This window comes from Numenius arquata, chromosome 2 (assembly GCF_964106895.1).
Source record: "Numenius arquata chromosome 2, bNumArq3.hap1.1, whole genome shotgun sequence".
Classification (NCBI taxonomy): Eukaryota; Metazoa; Chordata; class Aves; order Charadriiformes; family Scolopacidae; genus Numenius; species Numenius arquata.
Window position 1 is genome coordinate 64,705,017 of NC_133577.1, and position 22,687 is coordinate 64,727,703.

The following is a 22,687-nucleotide window of genomic DNA, read 5'->3' on the forward strand; positions in this document are numbered from 1 at the left end:
AATGGCCAAGCTGTCAAATTCTACAGTCAAAACTGAAACGTCTTTCAACATGAGAGGGAACATTAGATTAAGTCTATTACATTTCTTTAGGCTGCATGTTACAACCAATGTTTTCATACCACGGTCACCTGGCATCTGGGTTAATCTTGGAAGGGAACTGCAGCACTTAGTGGTACTCTGTTGAAGGAGGCTGAACCCCTGCAGCAGACAGGCTTCAGTGCTCTGGAGATAGGTTGATAAGGTGCTGGGCTACTGCTGAATTACAGCAGAGAGTCTCCGGAGCTCTGCTCTTTTTGGGGGTTAGAAGCTGTGTGGCAATTTATCAATAGCCCGGTGGCACTCAGAAGTTCTATGAGGCTCTACTGCTTGATTATCCACCGCTTATTCTGTATAGGTGTTTCCAAAGATCTGAGAACCCATATAACAAGCCTGCCTAGATGCTTTGGTATATGCTACAGAAAACAGTTTTATAAGCACAAAAATTCCTGCAATAGGATTGTTTAAATATATGGATTTCAGTGCCTATTGCTACTTTTATAACAGGTGCAGGGGTGTGTGTGTGTGGCAGGGGGGGAGCAGGTAATTATGTTTGTTTCTTATCTTATATGGCAAAACCTGAATTTTCCAGAAGTTCTGATCATGTTCTGATCATTAAAGCATGCCAGAAATAGCAATATTAGAATTATATGCTATAATGTGTAATAATTACAGATTATGAAGAAAAATATATACACTTTAAAGCTGTAAACCAGACTGATAATTCATTATGATTCTAGCATCGTTTCCAGATAATGAAAACTAACAACGTTATAAAGGCAGAAAATATAAAACTTCTGAAATAATTTCCTGCTTTACAATATTTTCTTGGTTATGAGCTGAACTGGGCACCCACCACCACATGGGGAATCACTGCTGTTCAAGTTGAATAAATCAAATGAAAAAGAGCAGATGGTTAGATGAGTGACTATACAATTGAATTATTTTGAAATCTGAATATTTCGTTCTGTAAATAATTTGAAAGTTCTTTCCTGATGGATTTGCTGCAAAAATTTTCTTCCCATTAATACAATTTTGCTTTCTTATTAGCTTTACTTCTAACCACAGTTACAGCGTGTGATTAAAAAAAAAAAGGGTACTGAACCTCAATTAGATATTCCTTTACAATGATATCAGTTTAAAATGAAGACGTATTTGTGTGCAAGATTAATAATAAAATATAAGATTAATAATAAAATATAAGAGTTCTTCATTTCCGTGATGCCATCTCATTTGCAGCTCGGCCTGCTAGTGGTGGAATAATCACTACTTCAGTGTTGCTTGAGCCTCTGGGAGATTTGTTAAAGAACTCAGTCTGGCTTGTAGAGCCAAGGGTCCACATTAAAAAGTCCACTATTGTGTTCAGCAGTAATTGACAGTTTTGTTGTAGCTTTTACAGACAGGACAACAACTGTGTGCCCAAGATGAGCAAGTCTCACCATTAGAGACAGTCCCTCTATATCAAAAGTGATTCATATCCAAGAAGCAGAACAAAGGAACCACCACTGTGAAACCCCAAACAGGTACACAGCAGGGAGCAACAGCCAGTCAACTCCTGTGCCAGCACAAATGCTCCACTGTATAAGGGGAAAGCCTCCCTCAGAAAATCTTTGTATGCATGATATAGTGTTCCTCTTACCTATCAGTCCCCCTTGCACATGGTAGCAGGTCTTATGCATCTTCCCCATGAATAACTCCAGTCCAATGATGGCATAGATAATAATGACAAACAGCACCAGCAGGGCAATATGCAACAAAGGGACCATGGCCTTGATAATTGAATTTAAAACCACCTGGAGACCTGCAGAGAGAACAGAAGGAAGCACTTATCAGCAAGAGAACAAAATTTAGAGAGGCTATAAATTGCACGATAATATGTAATTTTTATTTCGTTCCCCCTCACCTGAACTCATTATCTTGATGAGGTAAAGACATACATTTACAGATCACCTCCCTTCAGAAGATCCCCAACATTTCACAAATTTACCATCACAGCCTGGATCACAGACTCGAGTAAAACAGGTATCACCTTACCTATCGTTGAAATACCACCACCCTGGAGAAGGAACACATTAGCTATTTTGCCTGTTCTTGAAAACCAGGCCTAAGCTGATCCCCAGAAAGCATTCAAGAGAGTTAAAGCATAGGAAAAACAAAGGAAAACCAGAACTGAGGCAGGACAAGAAAAATAGGGAGACATGCAAGAGAGGAAATGCTGGGGTACCACAGAGCTTCACCCCAGAGCATGGGGAGAGATTGCAAACTGAAGCCACGTTCCTACTACAATTCTGGGTTCTTCCAGAGGTCAAGCCAGTCTCAGGCAGAGGCTGAGTTGCTGAAGGACCACTGAACCCACACAGACTGACAGCTCCCGGCCCTCTTAGGATGTCTCTGCACTCCAGATCCACCTCACCTTACTTCCATCTGAACAGAGGGAGAGTCAGAACCAGCAGTGCTGCTGGTTTTGCCCCGAGATGTAGGGATTACTCTATAACAGAGGTCTTTGAGGTCCCCAGAAAGTGGTATGAACAAAATATTATTACATGGGTGTTGTTAAGGCATGGGACTGGTGTAAGTCCTAATCATGAGCAAGCCAAACATTTCCAGAATGGGAAGGTGACTTGTAAGCTAAAGTGCTAAGCAGCTGTACCCTCAGATGCAATCGTCTCAAGCTGCAGATTCATGGGCATCTCTCTGTCTCCTTCTCCTCATTTGTAAAACCAGAATAATAAAGACAGCCTCATAAGCCTTTAGTAAGGATTTGCATTTACAAAGGTCTTAAAGTTATTATCACTGGTGGCAGTGATGGCAACCACTGTCACTGGCAAGTTATTAATGTTGGAAGTATTGAGAGACCTCTAGAACTCTATAGTCTACAAATAGCGAGATCAGAACAATTACGAGCTCATGATTTTGCAATGACTGAGAGCCAGAAGCCATTAATGTCTCCTGTAAATGCTGTCGTCTCCTCAGAGAAGTTGATATTAGTGATGATTTTTGAAAAATGTGATTCATGAGTTGTAAATGTCTGCTATACATCTGCCAAGAGAGTTTGTGATAACTATTAACTTTAAAAATCTATCATCTAAGATCTTAGATTTCATTTTTATTACTTTTTTTTTTTACTGATTTAAATACTTTCTAATAAGGATGACACATCTCTTGACAAGCATTTTCACTCGTAGCTAATCCACTTGTCAATTCACAGCTAAGGCTTTGCATTTGCTCCCCAGCCACGATGGAACTCAGCAGAATAAATCAAAGGTGGCATCAGCTGCCAGGTCAGCAAGATCACTCACTGCCTCCTACTAATCTAAAGCTGGGTACTAGCATCCCTTTAGTCAGAACACTTTTTCAGTCTGCAGTCAGTTTAGCTATCTGTTAATGGTTCATGTTACTATCCAAAGGGAGCGATATTCGGCATGAAACATTCTGGCTTTAACAAAGAGATCCTTACGTGAAGTACAATACTGACGGGATCAAAACTCATCCTACAGAAGAGTGCAATGTTCTGCTCACTCAGTTACCTCTAGGTACTTACTCTGGATAAGAAATGTCTCTGGGGAAAAAATATTGCTGTGATTACATGAGGCAGTCAACCTTTTCCTTAGATGCTCACCTCATTCAGTCTACTAATTCTAAATATATACAGGAAATATATTGCAGCCCACATCAACACCACTCCAATACTTTACAGCAGTCAAGAATGTAACATTCACCAGAAAATTAAAACAATGTCCCACCTCCTCCCAAACAATGTAGAACAATACAAGAAAGTTAAAACCCTACAGATGGCTACGAACCTGAAAAAAACCTAGAGACTTTGCAGATTGAAATATTTCTAGCTTCAAATAAATTTACACTAAAGAAAATAAAGACCTTCATTTTTAGTGATTTTGGGAGCCTTGTTAATCCAAAATGTAGCCAAGATTACAAGGCCAAGAGATCTACTACCAGGTCTCATGTAATTTGCCTTTAATTTTTATTATTAATTAATTTAAAATTCATCATGGGATATGCCCAGTGCTCTTGAGAGACTACTGAGGACAGACACAATAACGAACAAAACCCTCTCTCATTTTAAATGTAGCTTCATTATCACCCACACCATGAAAATGCTTCAGTGTACTATAGATGTCCAGAGAAGATAATATCTGCACAAACCAATGCCCTTTGTGTTAACAAAGCAATGCTTGTGAAATCAAAGGCCTGCACCATAAACGTGAGATGACAAAGTGTTTAGGCAGTCAAGGTGAACAAGTACCACCAAAAGATTTACAGGAGCTTCAGCTAGCTTAACTAGAGAAAAACCAACTTTGAAGAAAAGATGAGCTACTGAATACTGTTAGCATGAACTGATGCATGTGCTGTGCAGTACCCTGTTAGGGCAGCCTGGTTTTAAATCCAGATGATTCCACTAATTAGCAAGCTTACATACATTACCATTAAATTACTCAAAGAGTTTCTAAAAGTTTAAAACCACTAACTATGCACCAACTTTAGAGATGTCCTCTCAGAAGATGTATTGAAAGCTACTTGTAGAAGGGCAAGGGATATGTGCGCATCACCAATCTCCTCGCATTGTTGTCAAGCTTGTTGCTGCAATATAGATGCTGCCAGTAAATTACTTTATTCTCAGTTCAGGCAGCCACTTGCAACGTGAATAGCTGTTGCAAGGAATGGCATGAGGAACAGAAAAGTTGGTGTAGTAGCAAGAGGGGAGAACAGGGAGAGCAGATAAAAAGGATTAAAGGATTGGGGAAAGCTATGGCTAAGTAGAACATACAGAGACACTTTTTTAATAAAAACCCACATGCTTCAAAACACATCAAATCTGTGTTCTGAAATCTGAGAGGTGCAGATCATTGTCTGTGGATGATCAGATACGTTTCTGATCAGGGTAAATCAAGGTGAATCATCCCCTTGCATCCAGACACAAAGCTTTTTCTAACCAATGGTGAGAATTTCTACACAATTTTACATGCTCTTCCCCCTGTGCAGAGGAAGAAAAGAGAGTTGAAGTTACAAAAAAAATGACTTCTCTGTCCCACTTCATGCATGCTCTTAATCTTTGTAGACTGACACTTAGATATTGCCCAACAAGGGTAGTCACAATACAGGGGCAATACAGTTCCCACTTGCCTGATGCTCTGTCTAATCGTGCATCTTTGGCATTTTCTCCCTTATGGAGGTAAGGCTTGCACTCCTAGCAATAAGCTCTGCAGCTTATAATCATAATTAAATCAGAATGCCTGGTGACCTGATCAGACTGAAAAGCTGACCTCTGGATTTCAAGTAGATGATGCCAATAACTGCCTTCCCATTGCAGAGTGAAAAGCTATGTTTTTACACCGCTTTACAGAGGCTGGCAGTGCCATCATTGTCCAGCTAGAAACACAGAGTCCTGAACTTATGTCCTGGCAAGTAAATAGAAAAATAAATGATTTTCAAATATTTGGCATTCTAAATGTACTTATTCATTCGTGGAAGCTCTCTCCGTGTGCTAGACACTCTCCAGACATCTGTGAAGGCACAGCATCTGCTTTGAGGAACTCACTCCAGGCTGGACAAAGAGATAACTGCACAGAGATTAGGGAAAGTGCCACAAAAGGGATTGTTTGCAGTTTTTCAGCCCATGTTTTTCTTCTGTTAATAACTGAAGTTCTTAAACACCTCTTAGTATTTATTTTAAAAGCACGTCGGTTTACCTTAAGAAAACCCCACCTCTTGGCTGCATTGTGTTGGCTGAGATTGACTTCATAAATTTTTCAGTAAGCAAAACACATTAATGCCATTCCCTGGACTCACAGAATTTAGCATTTATTTACACTGATAAAACGTTTTAAATATTTATTACATGTGAACAACATTGCTTTTTATACCAGGTCAAGCCCTTTTCAGCCTCTAGGGGACTGTGTCAAGCCAAAGGGCACAAGCAGGGAATAGAGGGAACGGGGAAGAGAGAAGGAAAAGAGCTTACACCAAGCAACATTGATCTTTCCCAAAGCTATGGGAAACACACTGTTAGAGATGCTGCAGGTGTTTTAGAGCTATTATATGATGCTGTATTTTCCTCTCAGGAAGACAATCATGAGAGGGCTGGCTGCCGTCTCATCAATTCAGGCAGTTATTGAAGAAAGTGCTTATCTCTAAGCATGTAAGTGTCTGTACCTAAAGCAATGGGATTACCTACATACCCCATTGTGTACTTACAAGCTTTTTTGGATTTCAACCAATACTCAGCAAGATGGCACAAAAACCCGTGCACTGGACCCAGCTGCTAAAATGCACTTGGCATTGTTGCACTGTGGAACGTATCCAAGGAAACTAATGGTAGGTTGGTCTTAGAAAAAACGTTCGGGCCTTTCCAAGCACAGCTCTATCTCACATTTTCACGTGTCTTCAATTTTGGATCAAACTTGGTCTGCTGGACAGGGTAGGTTCCCGTTCTAATCATATTAGTAGTCCTGATCTTCAGAGAAGGCGTATCCCAAATCTACTCCTTCATTGCTTTTGCAGGGCTACTTTTCGCCTACACCATGGCGCTGCCTGAACCAGGAGTATGAGCAGGCAGAGCCTCATACAAACATCCTTCTGGGAACAAGCAGGAATAAAAGGGAAAGGAGAGGACTTTCAACTCCATCCATACCTCCCCCGCCTCCTGATACATACACACACACAGATTTTTGTACTTAAACCAGCGCCAAGGGTGTGGGAGGTAATTATTTTTCTGCTAATATAGTTCAGAAGAAAACTACTACTTTCTGCAAGCAAGGAGGAAGCAGGGGAGGATTTGTGACTCAGCACAGCGCCTGAGTCAGATCACTTCTGGGAACCACTCTTAAGTGTTAGAGTTTATGCACCATCCCCAGCCACGAGTTAGGCCTACCCACAAATCACAGTTATTTCTGACGATACACTGAGAGACCGCCACTACAGTTATCTCTATTTCCAAAGCACAAGCAATATAACCAGTAACGTTCCCCCAAGTGGATGTTTATCATTTAATAAACATAGGCACTGTCTAAGAAAATTGAAAAACATTAATTATTCATAAATATGAAAGGTTTTATACCAATTTTAAAGGAAGCCTGGAAAACAACAGACATTTTTATCACAAAATGGTCCGCAATCAAGGTAAGATATCTTAGATAAGTACATCTGCAATGATCTGTGAGGGAAAACATTGAGGACTTTCTTCATCAGCATTGCAAAGGGAACTCACGTGGCACAGTTCAGTTAAGGACAGCTGTACAGTAACAATTCAGGGAGGTAGTCCTTTGCTGTCTTGCTGGCGTCTCAGAATACTAGTGGCAGATTGCTAGATAAAGCAAATTCTGTGGGTGTAGTGCAGCATTCTTGGGGCTGCAGATGTCATTTCTATTTCAAGAATAATAGAGAGGGTCTTGGAATAGGAGGGAAAAACACGACACAGGACAGAAAGCTAGCTGAAGTGAAAAGAAGGAAAAACTAGGAAAGACACTTCAAGCTGAACAGTGACTATTTTGGAATAGGTAATGCTAGTCAAATATACACAAACATACAATTCAAAACCATGTGCTGGAATGATTAGAAAAAGAAAGTTTTGGCACCTGCTCCCCATGTTCTCATTCCTCTATTTTCAAACCATGTTTTCATTGACTTTTCAAACTGAAATACACACATATAAGAAGATTCACACAAATGGGCACGTGTAGGCAAACACAATGGTTTTGTATGTGTCAAGTCTTGCAATACTGCCCTTGCCTCATCATTTGAGGTGAGAAAGGAATGGCAGAACAAAAACAAAAGCCACAACAAACCCCAGCTCTTCCTTCTGAATTCTTTTCTCCTGGGAAGCAATTCAGCTTCAGTATCCTCTGCTTGTCAGACTGACCTAACTTAGCCAAACACAGCCTCCCCTCAGCATGCTGGACACACAGCCCCAGCTTTTGGGTACCTGAGAAGCATGGCCGGATAAATGTACACACTGCCTTAGGCTCTTTGCCTCTCTGCTGGAAGAAACCTCTACTACCACTGATAGACGCGTCCCTCTCCCCTCTAGTGGGGAGGCTTTTTAATACTTTTTTGTTCAAAGTACGTAAATGTTCACTTTCTTATGAAGTCGCTTGCCGATTAGAAGACCTTGCTCATCTTTCCAGTCCCAACACATTAGGTAGCTCCTACAAGCTCAACTTTACTCTGCAGCCATTTGAAGTTAGCTCAGCTCAGCTGAGGATGAGGTCCAGGCAAGAGCTACAGACTTTTAATGTAAAAAAACCAAAGGTGTAGCATCAATCCTGTGCAGCTACCTGTGTACAGACAAGGAGCACGAATAGAAAAGTGACAACTAACTGCCTAATGAAAATTGCACATTACAGAAAAAAAAAAGACCGTTTTGAGCAAAACACAAATGAAGTTTGGAAAGTTAACTTTGAGTCTGTTTTGAACAAGAACCACAGTGCACTGTAAAGTCATCTTATGCTGATAGGGGGGAGAATGACGTCAAGTATTCATGGCCAGGGACTCCTAAAGATGGGCTGAAACTAAAGCAGGTAAAGGGCATACAGGAGCCCTGGCAGTTCCTAGGGCAGCAAGGATCAGCTGTTACCCTTTCCCAGGAAATAGCTTTGATTTTCCACTGAGAGGATGAATGTGGACTCTGAGAAAACTGGTCTTGGTAAAGGTTTTATCTATATATAATCACTGTGGAGGATCACAAATAGGAAGACTTTTTATTTGCTCCTCTACCTTCAGAGCTATGCAAAATGAAAGGTGGTCTGGCCAGAAGACTGCACCCGTTCTCAGTGAAATGATCCATCACATTTCCACTTTTTAAAATTTCTTCTCGCTCAACTACAGCTGTGACAGAGAACAGTCTTTCAAGCTCCAGTACGGGAACAAATTTTAGTCTAGTCCTATCCCACTGGATTCAGTCAGAAAACTTGTATAAGGAATATGTCAAAATGCTGTACTGTCTTTAGTCCAGTCAAGTGAACATAAAAAACCCCAAACCAATAGTTAAGTAACCTCTGAACTGAGGTAACGATGAAAGAGCTTTGTTTCAGAATGTGAAATGCTCTTTGTACACAGCTCTGAGGATTGACTACACACACTACTGTGTCCTAAGGATGCAGTTTTTGAAACAAGGAACCATGGACACCTGTAAGAGCTAAAGCAACACGGTATCAGAAATGGACTCAAAGCATTGAGTCTCAATTGTGAGTGGACCAGCATTTAAGTGGTGGACTATTGACTGCTGGGTTCCAAATACCTTTGTAAAGTTGTCAAAATCTCAGGGTCATGAACAGCGTTATTTTTAACTGTATTGTCATAGCTTCCCAAGTAAGTGGACATTAACCTCTTTTGTTCATCACTACATAATCCTTTCTGTCTCCAAGTGAGGAAGAGTCTTTTAGTTGTCTGAGCTCCTTCTCCTGATGCTCTAACTTATCACTTGTGAACAGGTTTAGAAAAGGTAAAAGCTAGAAAGTGACAGGGACCCTGCAAATGCAAAATTGCACCCAGGGATGATAATATTACAGTCTTGTAGTACCTGGAGAAAAATACTTGACGACAAAAATTGATCTTCTTGTGGGTTAAACACTCCATGCCTATCATAACTGGCATACCATGAGCTATACTGTTTTACATTCTCTTGACAGAAAAAGTGCAACAAAATACTGGATAAACCCTAGAACTTTTTATTTAGATGGCTATTTATGTAGAAGTGCAGCATCGTACATGACAAACACAGGCTATAGAGCCCTGGAGAAGAAGACTCACTCTACCTCTTAACTTTGGATAGTGCTTAATGGGCATAGTTGGGACCAAGCTTTGGAGACACATAGCACAACATTTTCAAAATCGCTGTCATGTAGGGTTTTTCAGGAGTATTTTGAGAACCTAAAAATAGAAAGTTATCTGCTCAGGTAATGAAAGAATTTATGTCAACCACACATTGTGTGATCACTGCTGTGTTACTCTCTTGATACAGGTGTGGGATTTGTTTTCTCTTTTTAAACAATTAAAAATGCTGTTAATGAAAACGTGGTATAACGCCAAAATCTTTGAAAAGACACGGCCAGACAAAGCTGAACAACTTTGTCTCTTAGTTTTAAGAAAAGAGTTTGGATTTTGGGACTCATCTATTCAGTGGTTAATCAGTCCCAACTCAGAATACCTAAAACTCCAGTTTTTTTCTTTTCCGCACTAAGAAAACTGTTGCTTTTTATTTTCATAAATCTGATTAGACTTAAAACTCTGCTTGCAGGCATCAGATAATAAAATAACATTAGGAGAAAAATGCCTTGTGATATAATAAGCAGAAACCTCCTTTAGCTCACTAGGTAGCTCCAGTATATTTGGACAGAAAAATTAATGGTTTTAGTTTTCACAAAGACGTATTTGTCAGATTACAGGAATGATTCTTTATTGATATTTACTTTCTTTGTAGCTTTTTTTTATGGCGTGCACAATTAAAAAGATTTTTGTACAGACTGTGTATGTATTGCTGGAATGCGTTGGAACTAAATATTTATTTATTTTTAATTCCTTTTTACATATATAAGCCACCAAGTGGGAATCATAAAACTCTCCTGCTACAGACTGAACAGCTAAATTAAATTATTTACGATACAGAAATCTACATGTATAAATCCAAGTGGAATTTGGCCCCCTCCAAAGTAAAGATTTTAAGTGAAATAATGATCTCAACACTGGAAAGTGAAAAGCAAATGATGGACTAAAGCTTGAGTTTAAATTTTCACCTATATTGTGGGAGCCAGGGTGAGACTCAATCCTAAATTCTTTCATTGGACGCTGTTTATACTAAACAACAGAACTGTTAGATTTAAAAAAGGCCTTTGTAAAGCTTGTGTGTATGGATACATAGATATATTGGTTTTATTTCTGACCAAGACATCAAACCTGATTTAAAGCAACTTTATCTTTTCACAACTCCTAATACTTATTAAAAACCAATGTACAGCAACAACCTATGAGAAAACATCAATTGCAGAAATGTGCTGAACAAGAAGAAACACTAGTTATTGCAGAAAAAAATCAACCAACAGCAAAACAAGACAGAAATGTCATCCAGGCTGCTAGTTTAATGTGTTAACAGTAATACAAATGAAAACAAACCAACAGATTATACTTCTAAGATATATAGCATTCGATATGTCCCAGTTCTCACACCAGGTGTGTACTACTGCCTTCAAAAAGGGGAGCCCTCTGCAAGAATGGTATCTGATTGAAAGATGAGATGCTTGAAGAAAATTTAGAGAGGAGGTTTTGTAATCTGATAATGAAATTGGATTTCTATAGATCTTTCCACTCCTAAAGAACATAAAATTTAGTAAGCCTTATGAAAAAAGTGACAAAAATAGACTTTTTTCATTTCTTCTATTTCTTTTATTCCATGAGCTACTTTCTGTCAAAAATGCTTCTGATGTAAAAATGTTGAGCAGCTTTAGCATTAATGAAGTTAAAAAAAAGATTCTTTGCAGAGGGCTAGCAGATGTTTTCTGAATCGTGATTGATGTGGCAGGGCAAACCAGGAGAAGATAATCTAAAACTGAAAAAATAAGAGGCATAGCTATTCAGACAACTCAGAAAAAATAGTTGCAACAAAGGGCAAAACACATATGGGATAGGTTATTGTTACATGTGTTAAACAGGAATTGGATTTGCTTCTGGGAAAAAGGGAGATTAAGAAAGATGTCTGATCTCCTTCCCTTTTCCCTGGCAGAAAGAAACTTTGATAACATGTTAAGACACTGGGCCAGTTAGGTGGGCTCTAGTTTGCCTTTGGTCTGTACTTCCCCATGATCAGAACAATAAATTATTTGTTCCATCAGTGAACATCTTAAGCATAGAAAAGTTTATTAGTTGTTCATGCCAGCCAATATTCCCGTGTTCTGAACTAGCACAGTAATATCAAGCAGACGTAACTCAGAAGGCAGTATCTGATTTTGGAGAAGCTAGAAAAAAGAAAAGAGGGAAGGTCTCCAATAGATTTATGTAGCCATGGAATTTTTTAAAAAATATTTCCTCAGATTTGCCACTTCTAGTTCAGTGTGCTTTGGTTTTTTTCCTCCTATAGCACTTGCACAACATGCAATATTACTACAAATTCAGATCACCACTGAAAAAAAAATATTTGGAAACTTAAAACGTATTCAGTGGTTGGGAGAACTATCTAACTGGTCCACTGCTCTGTGCTTCACTGATATTTTGATAATGCTTTGTGAAAATCACAACAATGACCACAGGCATCTAACAATGCTTTTAGAGGGCTGGGACAAACAGAATTAATTGAAATGATGCCAGAGTCATGAAGCATCCATGTATTGCGTCGTGTCCTGAGCAAAACACTCTTTTATGAACTCTCTTATGTCCCACGTCTGAGACAAATGCTACCCAGCGTGTGTTAATCACCTCTTCAAGACAGGATTAGAAAGGTTCAGGCATGTTAAAAAGTCCTAACAGTTCAGTAACAAAGGAACAGATGTACATTCATTTTAGAGAAAATGAACAAAGGACTTCAAATCATTCCTTACAAGTTCTTAAATGAATAAGCAATGAAAAATTTAGTCAATTGGAACCAAAGTATGAAATGACATTTGATGTAAGTTTGGGATGACATCAGATGCAGTAAATGTCATCTGGGAGAGAACATAAGAAGAAAACAGAGTAGATCATATCCTTACTACTTGGCTCTGGAACAGTAATATCTTCCCTCACCCATCATGGAGATGGCAGCAGCCAGCAATTACAAGTGAGCAACTGGGAACCTGTTATCAGGTTCCTGCTGATACCAGTTAGCTACAATCTGTATGTATACTTCTGCTCCTTTATGGTCCAGACAAAAGCATATCTAAACAACAACGCAAACTGTTCTTAGGAGACAGCAGATGGCATTCTTAGATTTTCAGATGCTTTAGGACAAGCATCTTGACGGCATGGGCTCTCTCCAAGAGCTGTGCTCTACGCCCATTCTGTATGAGAACTCCGGGCATTACTTGAAGAGTGAAAAAAAGGGTGCTCAAAAAAAGTTTGATCCATCCATGGTCCTTCTGAAAAACCTCTTACTAAGCCAAGCTGCGATTTTTTTACTATCTCCATGTCTGCTCTTTGATGTCAGCATGGGTTTTATTTTCTTCATTTGGAAGGGACTGTCTACATCCTGATGTGGTCCCATGCTATGGTATAGGGATTTTTTGTTTTGTTCTGTTGTGAAGACGTGTTGAATAATCATGCCAGCAGGCACAGTAATTGGTAGGATAAAGGCTGACACAGTTATTTGGTACATTCGTAGTTACTGCTATTTTTAAAAGAGCTACATAGCCAAGATCAAATAATAAATATTTCCCTGTTTTCATTGGCATTCTTTAAATATGAGAGAAATCTTTATTACAACAAGAAGTCTGTGCCTCTGTGAGTAATCTTCTTTAATAAGACAACCCCCTTTTTGCTACACCGAGTTAACCTCTTCTGCCATAAATTACATCATTCTGCAGGTTGTACCACTCAAGAAAACATGCTTTAGGTCCTGATTGCATAAGCCCTACTCATGGGAATGATCTTTACCTATGGGAGATGCTGCTCTGGAATCAAATTACTCCCTGGAGTAACAGTGACCTAAGTAAATAAAGGACTTGAAAGCATGTGTAGAGTTTTAAGTTAACTATGAAGAAATAAGCTTAATGAGGACATTTGGTTCAGACTGTTCTCTCCTTTTTTCTCCACTCCCTTCCCATTTGTAATGAAAGCAAAACAAATTGGCCACTTGAGATTAAAAACAGCGAGGCAATGACATGGGAAAGGTGGTGCAACTTGTCCTCACACGGTGCTGTATGTGCTGGAGAGATGGTACAGATGGTTGAGAAGTCTTGTTCAAGAACGAAGGAGAACGTAAGATATCTGCCTGAGAGCACGTTTCTTAGAGCTTTTAGAGCCCAAGAGAAAAGAAAGGAACTGGACTTGGCAAAAGCTGATGTTATTAAATGCAACAACAACAAAGTTTAAGGCAAAATTAAGACTTGGAAGCCGAATTTTGCCCGAATGTATTTGCAGTAATTCCCTCTGTTGTCAATGATATTTATCACACAGGTTTGGTGGCAGTAAAGTGCCATGTATATTGTCTCCTCCAGCTTACTCTACTCTTTCGTATCTACACACAAACCTTTCACACTTTGGAAGCTTCGATCAGGCCACTTCTCTTATCTCCTCACTTTGAAGGTAAACCAGAATTCTCCACTGGTATGCTGTTTATACAATAACTCACATGCAACAGGAGGGTAAACTTAAGCCTCTAGCTCCACCAGTGAGTGTATAAACACAAACCATGTGCAAAAGAGATGACTGCCAACTATACTTTGTCAGAAGCATACACATTTTGAAAAAAAATTGTCTTCCTGACTGTCAGTTACTATTTGCTTAAAACTTAAGACTTAATATGTACTATTCAACATATAGAAACAGGCAATGGCTCATATTTCTTTGCCATATTCCAAAAACACATGGTTCTTAAACGAGATGTCATTTTGGATTTCTTGAATTCTCTGTTTATTACCTCAATTAAATTATTACCTCAAATATACAAAGTGGTGTTAATTTTCTTGGGCTGTGCAGAAAACAATGAGAAACTACAGCTGAAAATTTCAATTGTGCACTAAAAAAAAAGTAAACACCAAACACAAGCCAAATAACTAACTACATTGTGTGTGTTTATTTCAATGGCTGCAAAATGGAATCATTGTAATGGATTGAGCTGTGTTGTCTCAGTGGTTGGAAAGGGCATCGTGAGCTCAAGCAGAATGGCAATCACAGGCCAGACAGTCAGGTGCTGGGGATGGCATCCACCTTAGGAGGACTACCGTGGCGAGTCTGACATTTCTCTACCATCTTAAACTCTGAAAGTTATTCCTTATTTTGCTGTAAAAGTCCCCTCACAGTTTTCTTTCAGTGTGGGGGTATCTATCTCACAGCTACCTGAAAGAAGGTTGTAGAGAGGTAGGTGCCAGTCTCTTCTCCCAAGTAACAAGCACTAGGGTAAGAGGAAATGGCTTCAAGTTGCGCCAGGGGAAGTTTAGATTAGATATTAGGAAAAATTTTTACAATGCCTGAAAGGGTTATCAAGCATTGGAATGAGCTGCCCAGGGAAGCGGTGGAATCGTCATCCCTAGAAGTATTTAAAAGATGGGTAGATGTAGTACTGAGGGACATGGTTTAGTGATGGTTTTTGTCAGTGTTAGGTTGATGGTTGGACTCAATGATCTTAAAGGTCCCTTCCAACCTAGATGATTTTATGATTCTATTCTATGATCTCTGAATTATGAGATCATACAGACAGAATTCCTCTGTGATTTTAAATTATTAGATTAGATCATATTTCTTAAAAAAAGGGGGAAAAATAATATTATGGCCAGTCTCCAGTCTTAGAGTTAAGAACAATCTTCACTGGAAAATGTGGACTATAACCCAAACACTCCGTAAGCACTTGAAAGCCTTTTTCTCTAACTTCTCTCCAAAAACTGACTGTAATTTAGTATGCACAATGTACTTAGGCTGTGTCCCACCCAGACAAAACATAGACAAAAATCCAGTCCTATGGCCCCTGGGATTTCCTTGCTTCACCTACTTGCAAGTTAATTTGCAACAATATGGCAAATTAACAACAAACCCAGCTGGATGACTTTGCCAATCCAGCATCTCTAAAACAGGCAAAACTTTCCTCTTGTGTTACTCCTCTCATAGAGCCCTCGGGGGCTTTTTTACTTCTCATCTTCATTGCTGTATGTGGTGAATGCAGTATCATATATACACAGAATGATGGCTCAGATCTACCAGGATATTGCAAGTAAAGACAGGATACTTTCCTACATACTACAAAGTTCAAAGAAACAATCTGATTCATGCCAGAGAGTTTGGGATAAGGATGGAAAAAGACTGTGGTAATGAAAAAACACTGCAATGAATATGGGGTAGAGAACATTGCTGGGACTGAGAAAGCATCGTAAATTTTAATAGAGAAGAGCATTTCAGGGCAAATGAGGACTAATTGTACTGAGACAGACCAAAATGTAAAAATACCTAAATTTTTCATTCACCTTGTCTGAAGGTGCCATGAAGGTTTTCACATGAAACTCAGAGCAATCATGGACTTCAACAGCAGCATCATTCCGAATAATTAGTTGCTATAGTTAGTTATTTTAATACATGTAAAGGGAGTCATCTCTAGGCATTCATGCATGAAAATTCTGGTCTTATTTCATTTTAACTAAAAAAAAAATAATATACTCAGCCACTTACACACTGTTGTTTCACTGACAGAAAGACATTGCACTGACATGAGGAGGGTCTGGCTTAAGTTCTTTTGCTCAAACCCTCTTTCCCAGTTACGTGATTGTTGCATCTCCAGTAGACCAGGTAAGTACTGGTGCTAGACACCTACCTACACTGCCTTTGAGTAACTGTCTCTGGCTAGGAGACTCCAGTGAAGCTTGAACACATCATAGGTGTAGCTTTTTGTGGATCTTGGGAAAAAAAAAAGGCAAGTTTTTCTTCTAGTGGAGCAGTCAAGTTTCCTCACTAGCTTTGGTAAGGATATCATGGTCTTCTGCCCATATTAATCTGGGTGGTCAGCAGAGGATCTCATTGAAAATACAAGTAAGGAGCACAATATCTACTCAGATCATATGCCTTTCAAGTTATCTAGAAAAGGTTATAAATTAAGTTTGGCAAATATCAGATAGGCAATAACTAGTAGCAACAATGTAGGTACGTGAAGACGAAGTACAACATAAAGAGGATAAACAGAATGTATGAGGTGATATAATTGAGCAGCATGAATAAAGGTGATAGAAATGGAATTTAATAAGTTAAATGGCCGTGAGTTAGCATGCGTAGGAGTAACTGATTGCCCTTTCCAATAGTCAGGAGTGATTTTTTTTTTTTAATTGGATCATGCTTCCTCATTGCTGAATTGGAAGCTTCTTTTTTGCCCTCCTCAAGCACAAAATGTTTAAAACAAGTTTTAAAATATTTAATAGTGTTAAATGGTGACAGAAGAGTAATCAACAGGGAACTCCTGACACAAAAGGGTGACTTGATTCTGTCCCTAAAAAGCTTTGCAATGCTATACTCCTGCCAAAGGAGATACTGGGTAACAGTTTCCAAGACACCAAAGTGATTAAGTCTTGGTATACATGCTGATTTTGCACTTGTCTACTTATGTCCATCAAGCAAATTGTTTTCCTTCTCTCTCCTTTCTCAAACTAATATATTGATCTTAATGGCACATTAAGGTGGGTGCTCTAATGTACATGTGAAGTTTTGTTTTTTTTTTTTAACAAGGAGACAGCTTTGGTATACCAGTAGTAAAGTTATTTCAGCAACTGAAATAAAGTATGCTCTACAAGATATATGTTAGTATGACAGTAACAGAGTAGCTGAATAGTGAAGTCTGGCCTGTGTATCAATGTTATAATGTGCTTATGTCTAATTTTCAAAAGTGACTTACCACTGTGAAAACTAAATCATCCATGTGCATTTAAAAATATTCACCATTAATTTGCAAGTTAATGTCAGGCTAAACAGACTGGGAATAGATTATTTTTCCAGAAGCAGTATGACTTCAAAAAGAGTTCAAAATAATAAATTAAAAAAAAGAGATTGCTTAATAATCCCTTTTAATTTTATTTTGTTCACAAAGCAAGTGTCAGCACTGGGATAAGAGCTGTGGGAAGTATCTAACATACTGCTCTGCCATGCACCTCACACAGTTACAACAAAAACTGTACTTCACACTCCAAAAAAAAGTTTTCAAGAAAGGAATTCAAACTACTTTTTTTTTTCCTGTTTTCTTTCTTTTTTTTTTAAAAAAAAAAAACAAAAAAAACCAAAAAAACCAACTTAATCAATCCCTATTGCACTGCTTGGAAATGTGTAAATGCTTAACACCAATTTTTTCAGATGCAATGGGAAAATAAAAACATTAGAATCAGTGCCATCAAAGGCTTCTCCGACAATGCTACATCTGGTTTTGTGACATAAGTAAAAAATGTCTGTTTCACCTTTTAAACAAAATGTCTATCCCCTTCCTCATGACAAGTGGTCTTGTGAACGTCCATATAACCACAAAGAATAAAAGTATCATCTGTTCTCTTAAAGATTATGAAATATTTGTGTGCCCCTGACAGTCATCCAGACATAGTCTTCAGGTTTTGTTGAATTCATAACCTCAAGCCCTTTTGTTTTTAGGATGCACTAAAGTAATTTGGGGCCTGGGACAGTTCGATCTTAACAAAGATTGTCAAAGGTACCTTCGACTGTCTGCCTGTGGGTGAACTAACTCTGCTTGCAGATGAATCACTTTCTGCACGGAAGAGTCCCTGAATTCTTTGCTACACAGCTGAGATGTTTTCTGGCAAGAGACAGCCAAGTTCCGGGAACTAAGCATGGATGGGACTTAGAGAAAAGGGATTCTCAGCTCTTAGACTAATGTCCTCTATCCATCTATCTGAAGCTTTCAGATACCCATGTTGACCCAGGTGTCTAGCACTGGTAGCCAATATGAGACATTAGAATTAGAAGCAACTTCTGAAAGTGTTAAATCTTGAATTTTTGTTTCAGTCTCTCCATCTGCAATACGCAGACACCAGTTATTTACTTCAGAGGGCAATTAATATGTTTTTCCCCTACTTCTAATCATACTTATGTGGAAACTCTCTATATTCTGAAACAGGCCTTTAAATGCTCAAACCTGAATACAAAAGATGACCCTCGTAAATTGGACTATTTTCTATGGATTGAGGCAGAGAAAAAAAAATCCATGCAAACTCCTTTTGACTCAGAAAAAATTATTCCATGCTGCAACCCAGTCTCTCCACCTCAGACAACCCATTTCCCAACAGCAATCCTGAAGAGTTTAAGATTTGCATCCAAAAATTCACCATGTGCTTCAAAAATTTGGTTTATAAGAATCATTGTGTTTTAGACTTCTTGTTTTTTTCCAAATAGTGGTAGTTAGATCTGGACTTCAAGCCAAACAGCAGATGTTGGGCTTTCCATGCAGAAAGTGGCTGCCAATGACCCAAACGGTTCCCTCTTACTAACGAAAAGCTGCTTCCATACACTTACAGAGTCTGTTAAATGAGAAGAAACTGCAGCACATGTTACATTCATACAATTTTTGGATAAACCTGTGAGTTGTCTCCTCAGAGTGGAAAAGTAGAAACTGCATTTTGGAAGGAGAAGGAAGTAGAAAGTATTTTTTTTATGGATGGCAAAACACAGTAAGTGCAACGTTGGTAACTCACCCACTGGTGTTTGTAATGTCTCAGGGACACAACTTGAACGAGACCCAAAGATTTGACTTCTAGACCTCTGCACTAACTTCTTATATAATAATGTAATCCTATAATGTACTATTTATGGTTGGCTTAGGCAATGTTATCTAGAAAGCCTCATGAGAAAAGTTACGCTCTAATACATATGGATGTGATAACATCTATCTAGGCTAATCAAACAGGCATTTGTACAATTCAAAAACGCTCAGTGAAGATTAAGGCTGTATTAGCTACAGACCTTGGTAGGCTTTCTAAAAGCCACACTAGCCCCAAAGAAGCCTGGTTCAATAAATATGTACCTAGTCATAACTATAAAGAGTAATAAAGGGTGTCTGTCAGGTTAGGTTGATGGTTTGCCTCCTTCACACTGGACTGGCATTTCTAGACCAAATGCCTAGACCAAATATTGTTTAGTTTGCACCAGGCTCCCTTGCTCTGTTCTGGTGCAAGTTAAATACTTCTCTCGATGAGGAAATCCACAAATGGACTATTAGATAGTCTACACTGAAATCAATATCATATATGCATATGGGTATGAACTGTGTCACATTTGGCTCCCTCACCTTCCTCATCTAGTCAAGAGACTTGAACAGTAGTAACAAACCCCCTTGGTCTTGTGGAACACGTTCTCCAAACCGGCAATAACTATAAGCACAGTCAAGTTCAGCCTATGTCAGAACAAGTTTCAGAACACATCCCAGCGTAAGCAGCATCTCACTACCAATGCTTCAGTTCATAGATGCTTAAAGTCTAGTACCTTCCCCTTACCATACAGCAGGCATGCAACTAGAAAGCACTAGATCAGAGTTAGACTTAGATCAGTGCTTGACTTAGAGAAGGACTAGAAGAAAAAACAACAAAACTTTAATCTACAGCCACAAATTAAGTGGGTGCCAATGCAGACTGAAGACAACAGACAGAATATACCCCATAAGACAAATGTGGCCAAAAGCAGAGCTGCGTTCTGCATGAGCTGAAGGTATTGCGTGGTACGCGATTGTCTGCATGAATCAAACCACTGCAATAATCCCTAACAGAGGTGGCACAACTAGTGGGCGTTAGCTCTGTATCAGAGGGGAAGGTCCATAGTTGCCTACTAGACAGCATTTGTTTTTCAATATTTTCTACTCAACCCACTGATGCCCAAAGTAACCCCAAGTTGGGCACAAGCTGAGGCCTTGCAGACAGGTTACCAAGGATGGCTTTTTGTGAGACCAAATAGTATTGCTGTCAATTGTCTCAGTATTTTTTGCTTTTATCAGTGCTGCAGCTCCTCCTACAAAGATTCTCACCTTTCATTTAAAAAGCTTCTACCCTTTATGATTGTGGAGAAAAGCCTGCAAACATGGCTGTAATATAACCTAGTGGGTCAGAAAACAAGTGAACGAAAAAGAACCTCACACTTCTATTTGTCTAACAAATAAATCATCATTTTTAAGCTGATCTCACAGAGTTTATGGTAACCTGACTCAAGGTTTTCGAATGACTAAGGTTAGAAGTACTTTAAGATATCAAACTAGCATAAACAAAGCTCTCTCCACAGGTCTTCTGGAGAAGATTAACTCCTTTCCTGCTAAGGAAATCTCTCATTGCTATAAACACGGAAAGCAACGATAGCTTTCAACTAACCTTCTCTACAAAAGGCCAACAGGTCCCATCTATAACAAATGCTCAAGCCAAATGATATAATCCTCCCACACTGTGATGTCCATATTCCACCTCCACAATAGAATTACCAGACTTCCAGTTACTCATACATTCATTGTAAATAAGAAAATGGATTTTTGACTATCAAAAGCTGCTTGAGGAATTTCTCAGAGGGATTACAAATAATTTAAGCAAATGAGACTAACAGAGAACACGACTGTGCCATTGCCCTATGTCCTGTTGGTTCTAAATTGTTCCCAGCGCTCTTGGTCAGAACATCACATGCACAGAAGAAAATGGAATTTTAATGAAAAGCTCCTCTCCCTCCAAAATCAATACAAAAGATGATACAGTATTTCCATCAAAGTCAAGTATTACAATATCAACAACGCACTATGACTTCACAATTACTTAAAGGATCTTTCACTTGAAATAATGAAAATCTTGGATCTCCAACTTTCATTGTTCACAAAGGTTGCACACTCAGATTGACATACCTTGAAACTTTCAATCCCCTTCAGCTCTGGTTTGGTCATCCTTTGATTAATATCACGTTTATCAGGAATCTACATTAATTTGAAAAAAGACCTCCTACACACACCAAAAATAATCTGCATCATGCTCCATCTTCAAAACTGTTAACACAAATTACTCCTGCCCCATATCACACCACAGACATACATAAAAGAAAACCAATGATGTTACTTACTAGGAACTCCAGACACCAGCCGTAACGGCCGTAATACTCGGAAAGCCCGCAGTGCTTTAACATCAAATCCGGCACCTTTTCCTCCTATTGAATTCCCCCCATCTGCTTTGGTTGCTTGTTCTAAAATTGCACTAAAAAGCCTGCAAAAAGAAAGAGGAAACAATCTGTAGGCAGACAGCGAAGCTTGGGCTAAACAGGAACAGAGATCATCATCATCATATCACCCAAACTATCTCACAGACCTGTGAAGAGTGTCACACATCTCAGTCGACATTCACATATGGTGGAGGAGAGACAGACTCTTCCCATATGCAATAGCCTATATGTCTATTAGAAGATGTCTATACCATTTGCAAAACACTTCTTTCTGGAGCAGACATAAATACGACATGCTCCTCCTTCAGCCTAAGGGCTCCTTGGAGCCAACTATAGACTACCCCAGTGACCAGCCCTCCTGGGGGCACATGGAGGTGTGCTCCCTGCCCTGTATGCTGGGGCATGCTGGATCCTTCAAAATGGCCATTCTGGCAATGCCTCATGCCGAATTTAAAGGGTCACCAACAGCAGAGCACGAGTCAGATTTTGAAGGCAGTCTCCAGGCCTGTCCTTACCAGACAGTCTGGACATACACAGTAGGAGTCAAGCAGAAAGGCAAGAAAGCACAAAATGTAGGGGTTGCACTTTCTTCTGCCAATATTTTGCTATCTTTATTAACCAACAATCCACCTTGGGGAAAAAATAACCATCCATAATTAATCCAATCATTAATTACCTGCCATCCATTTTACAAGGAATTAAGATTCACCAAGGTCACTGCAGGTAGAACTTGGTGTAAAACAAAGGGATCCTTCAAGGTCAAATTTTTAGATAAGGGAGTTCACTCAGATTACGTTCCTGTGTATCCATTTGTAAATCCCCTGATGCATTGGCTAGGGAAAGCACAAAACTGGAGGAGTCTTAT

General features: G+C 39.1%; 1 protein-coding gene across 2 annotated transcripts in view; it reads right to left on the bottom strand.

The window, feature by feature from the left end:
* The window catches only part of CACNA1C (calcium voltage-gated channel subunit alpha1 C), a 495,176-nt gene that overhangs the window by 175,650 nt on the left and 296,839 nt on the right, over nucleotides 1–22,687 (bottom strand). For both annotated transcript variants that reach the window (XM_074162069.1, XM_074162077.1), the window contains exons 5-6: nucleotides 21,727–21,866; nucleotides 1,676–1,837 (exon numbers count right to left, since the gene is read on the bottom strand). In XM_074162069.1, coding sequence (XP_074018170.1) covers nucleotides 1,676–1,837; nucleotides 21,727–21,866 — 302 coding nt within the window. The remainder of the gene's footprint in view (nucleotides 1–1,675; nucleotides 1,838–21,726; nucleotides 21,867–22,687) is intronic.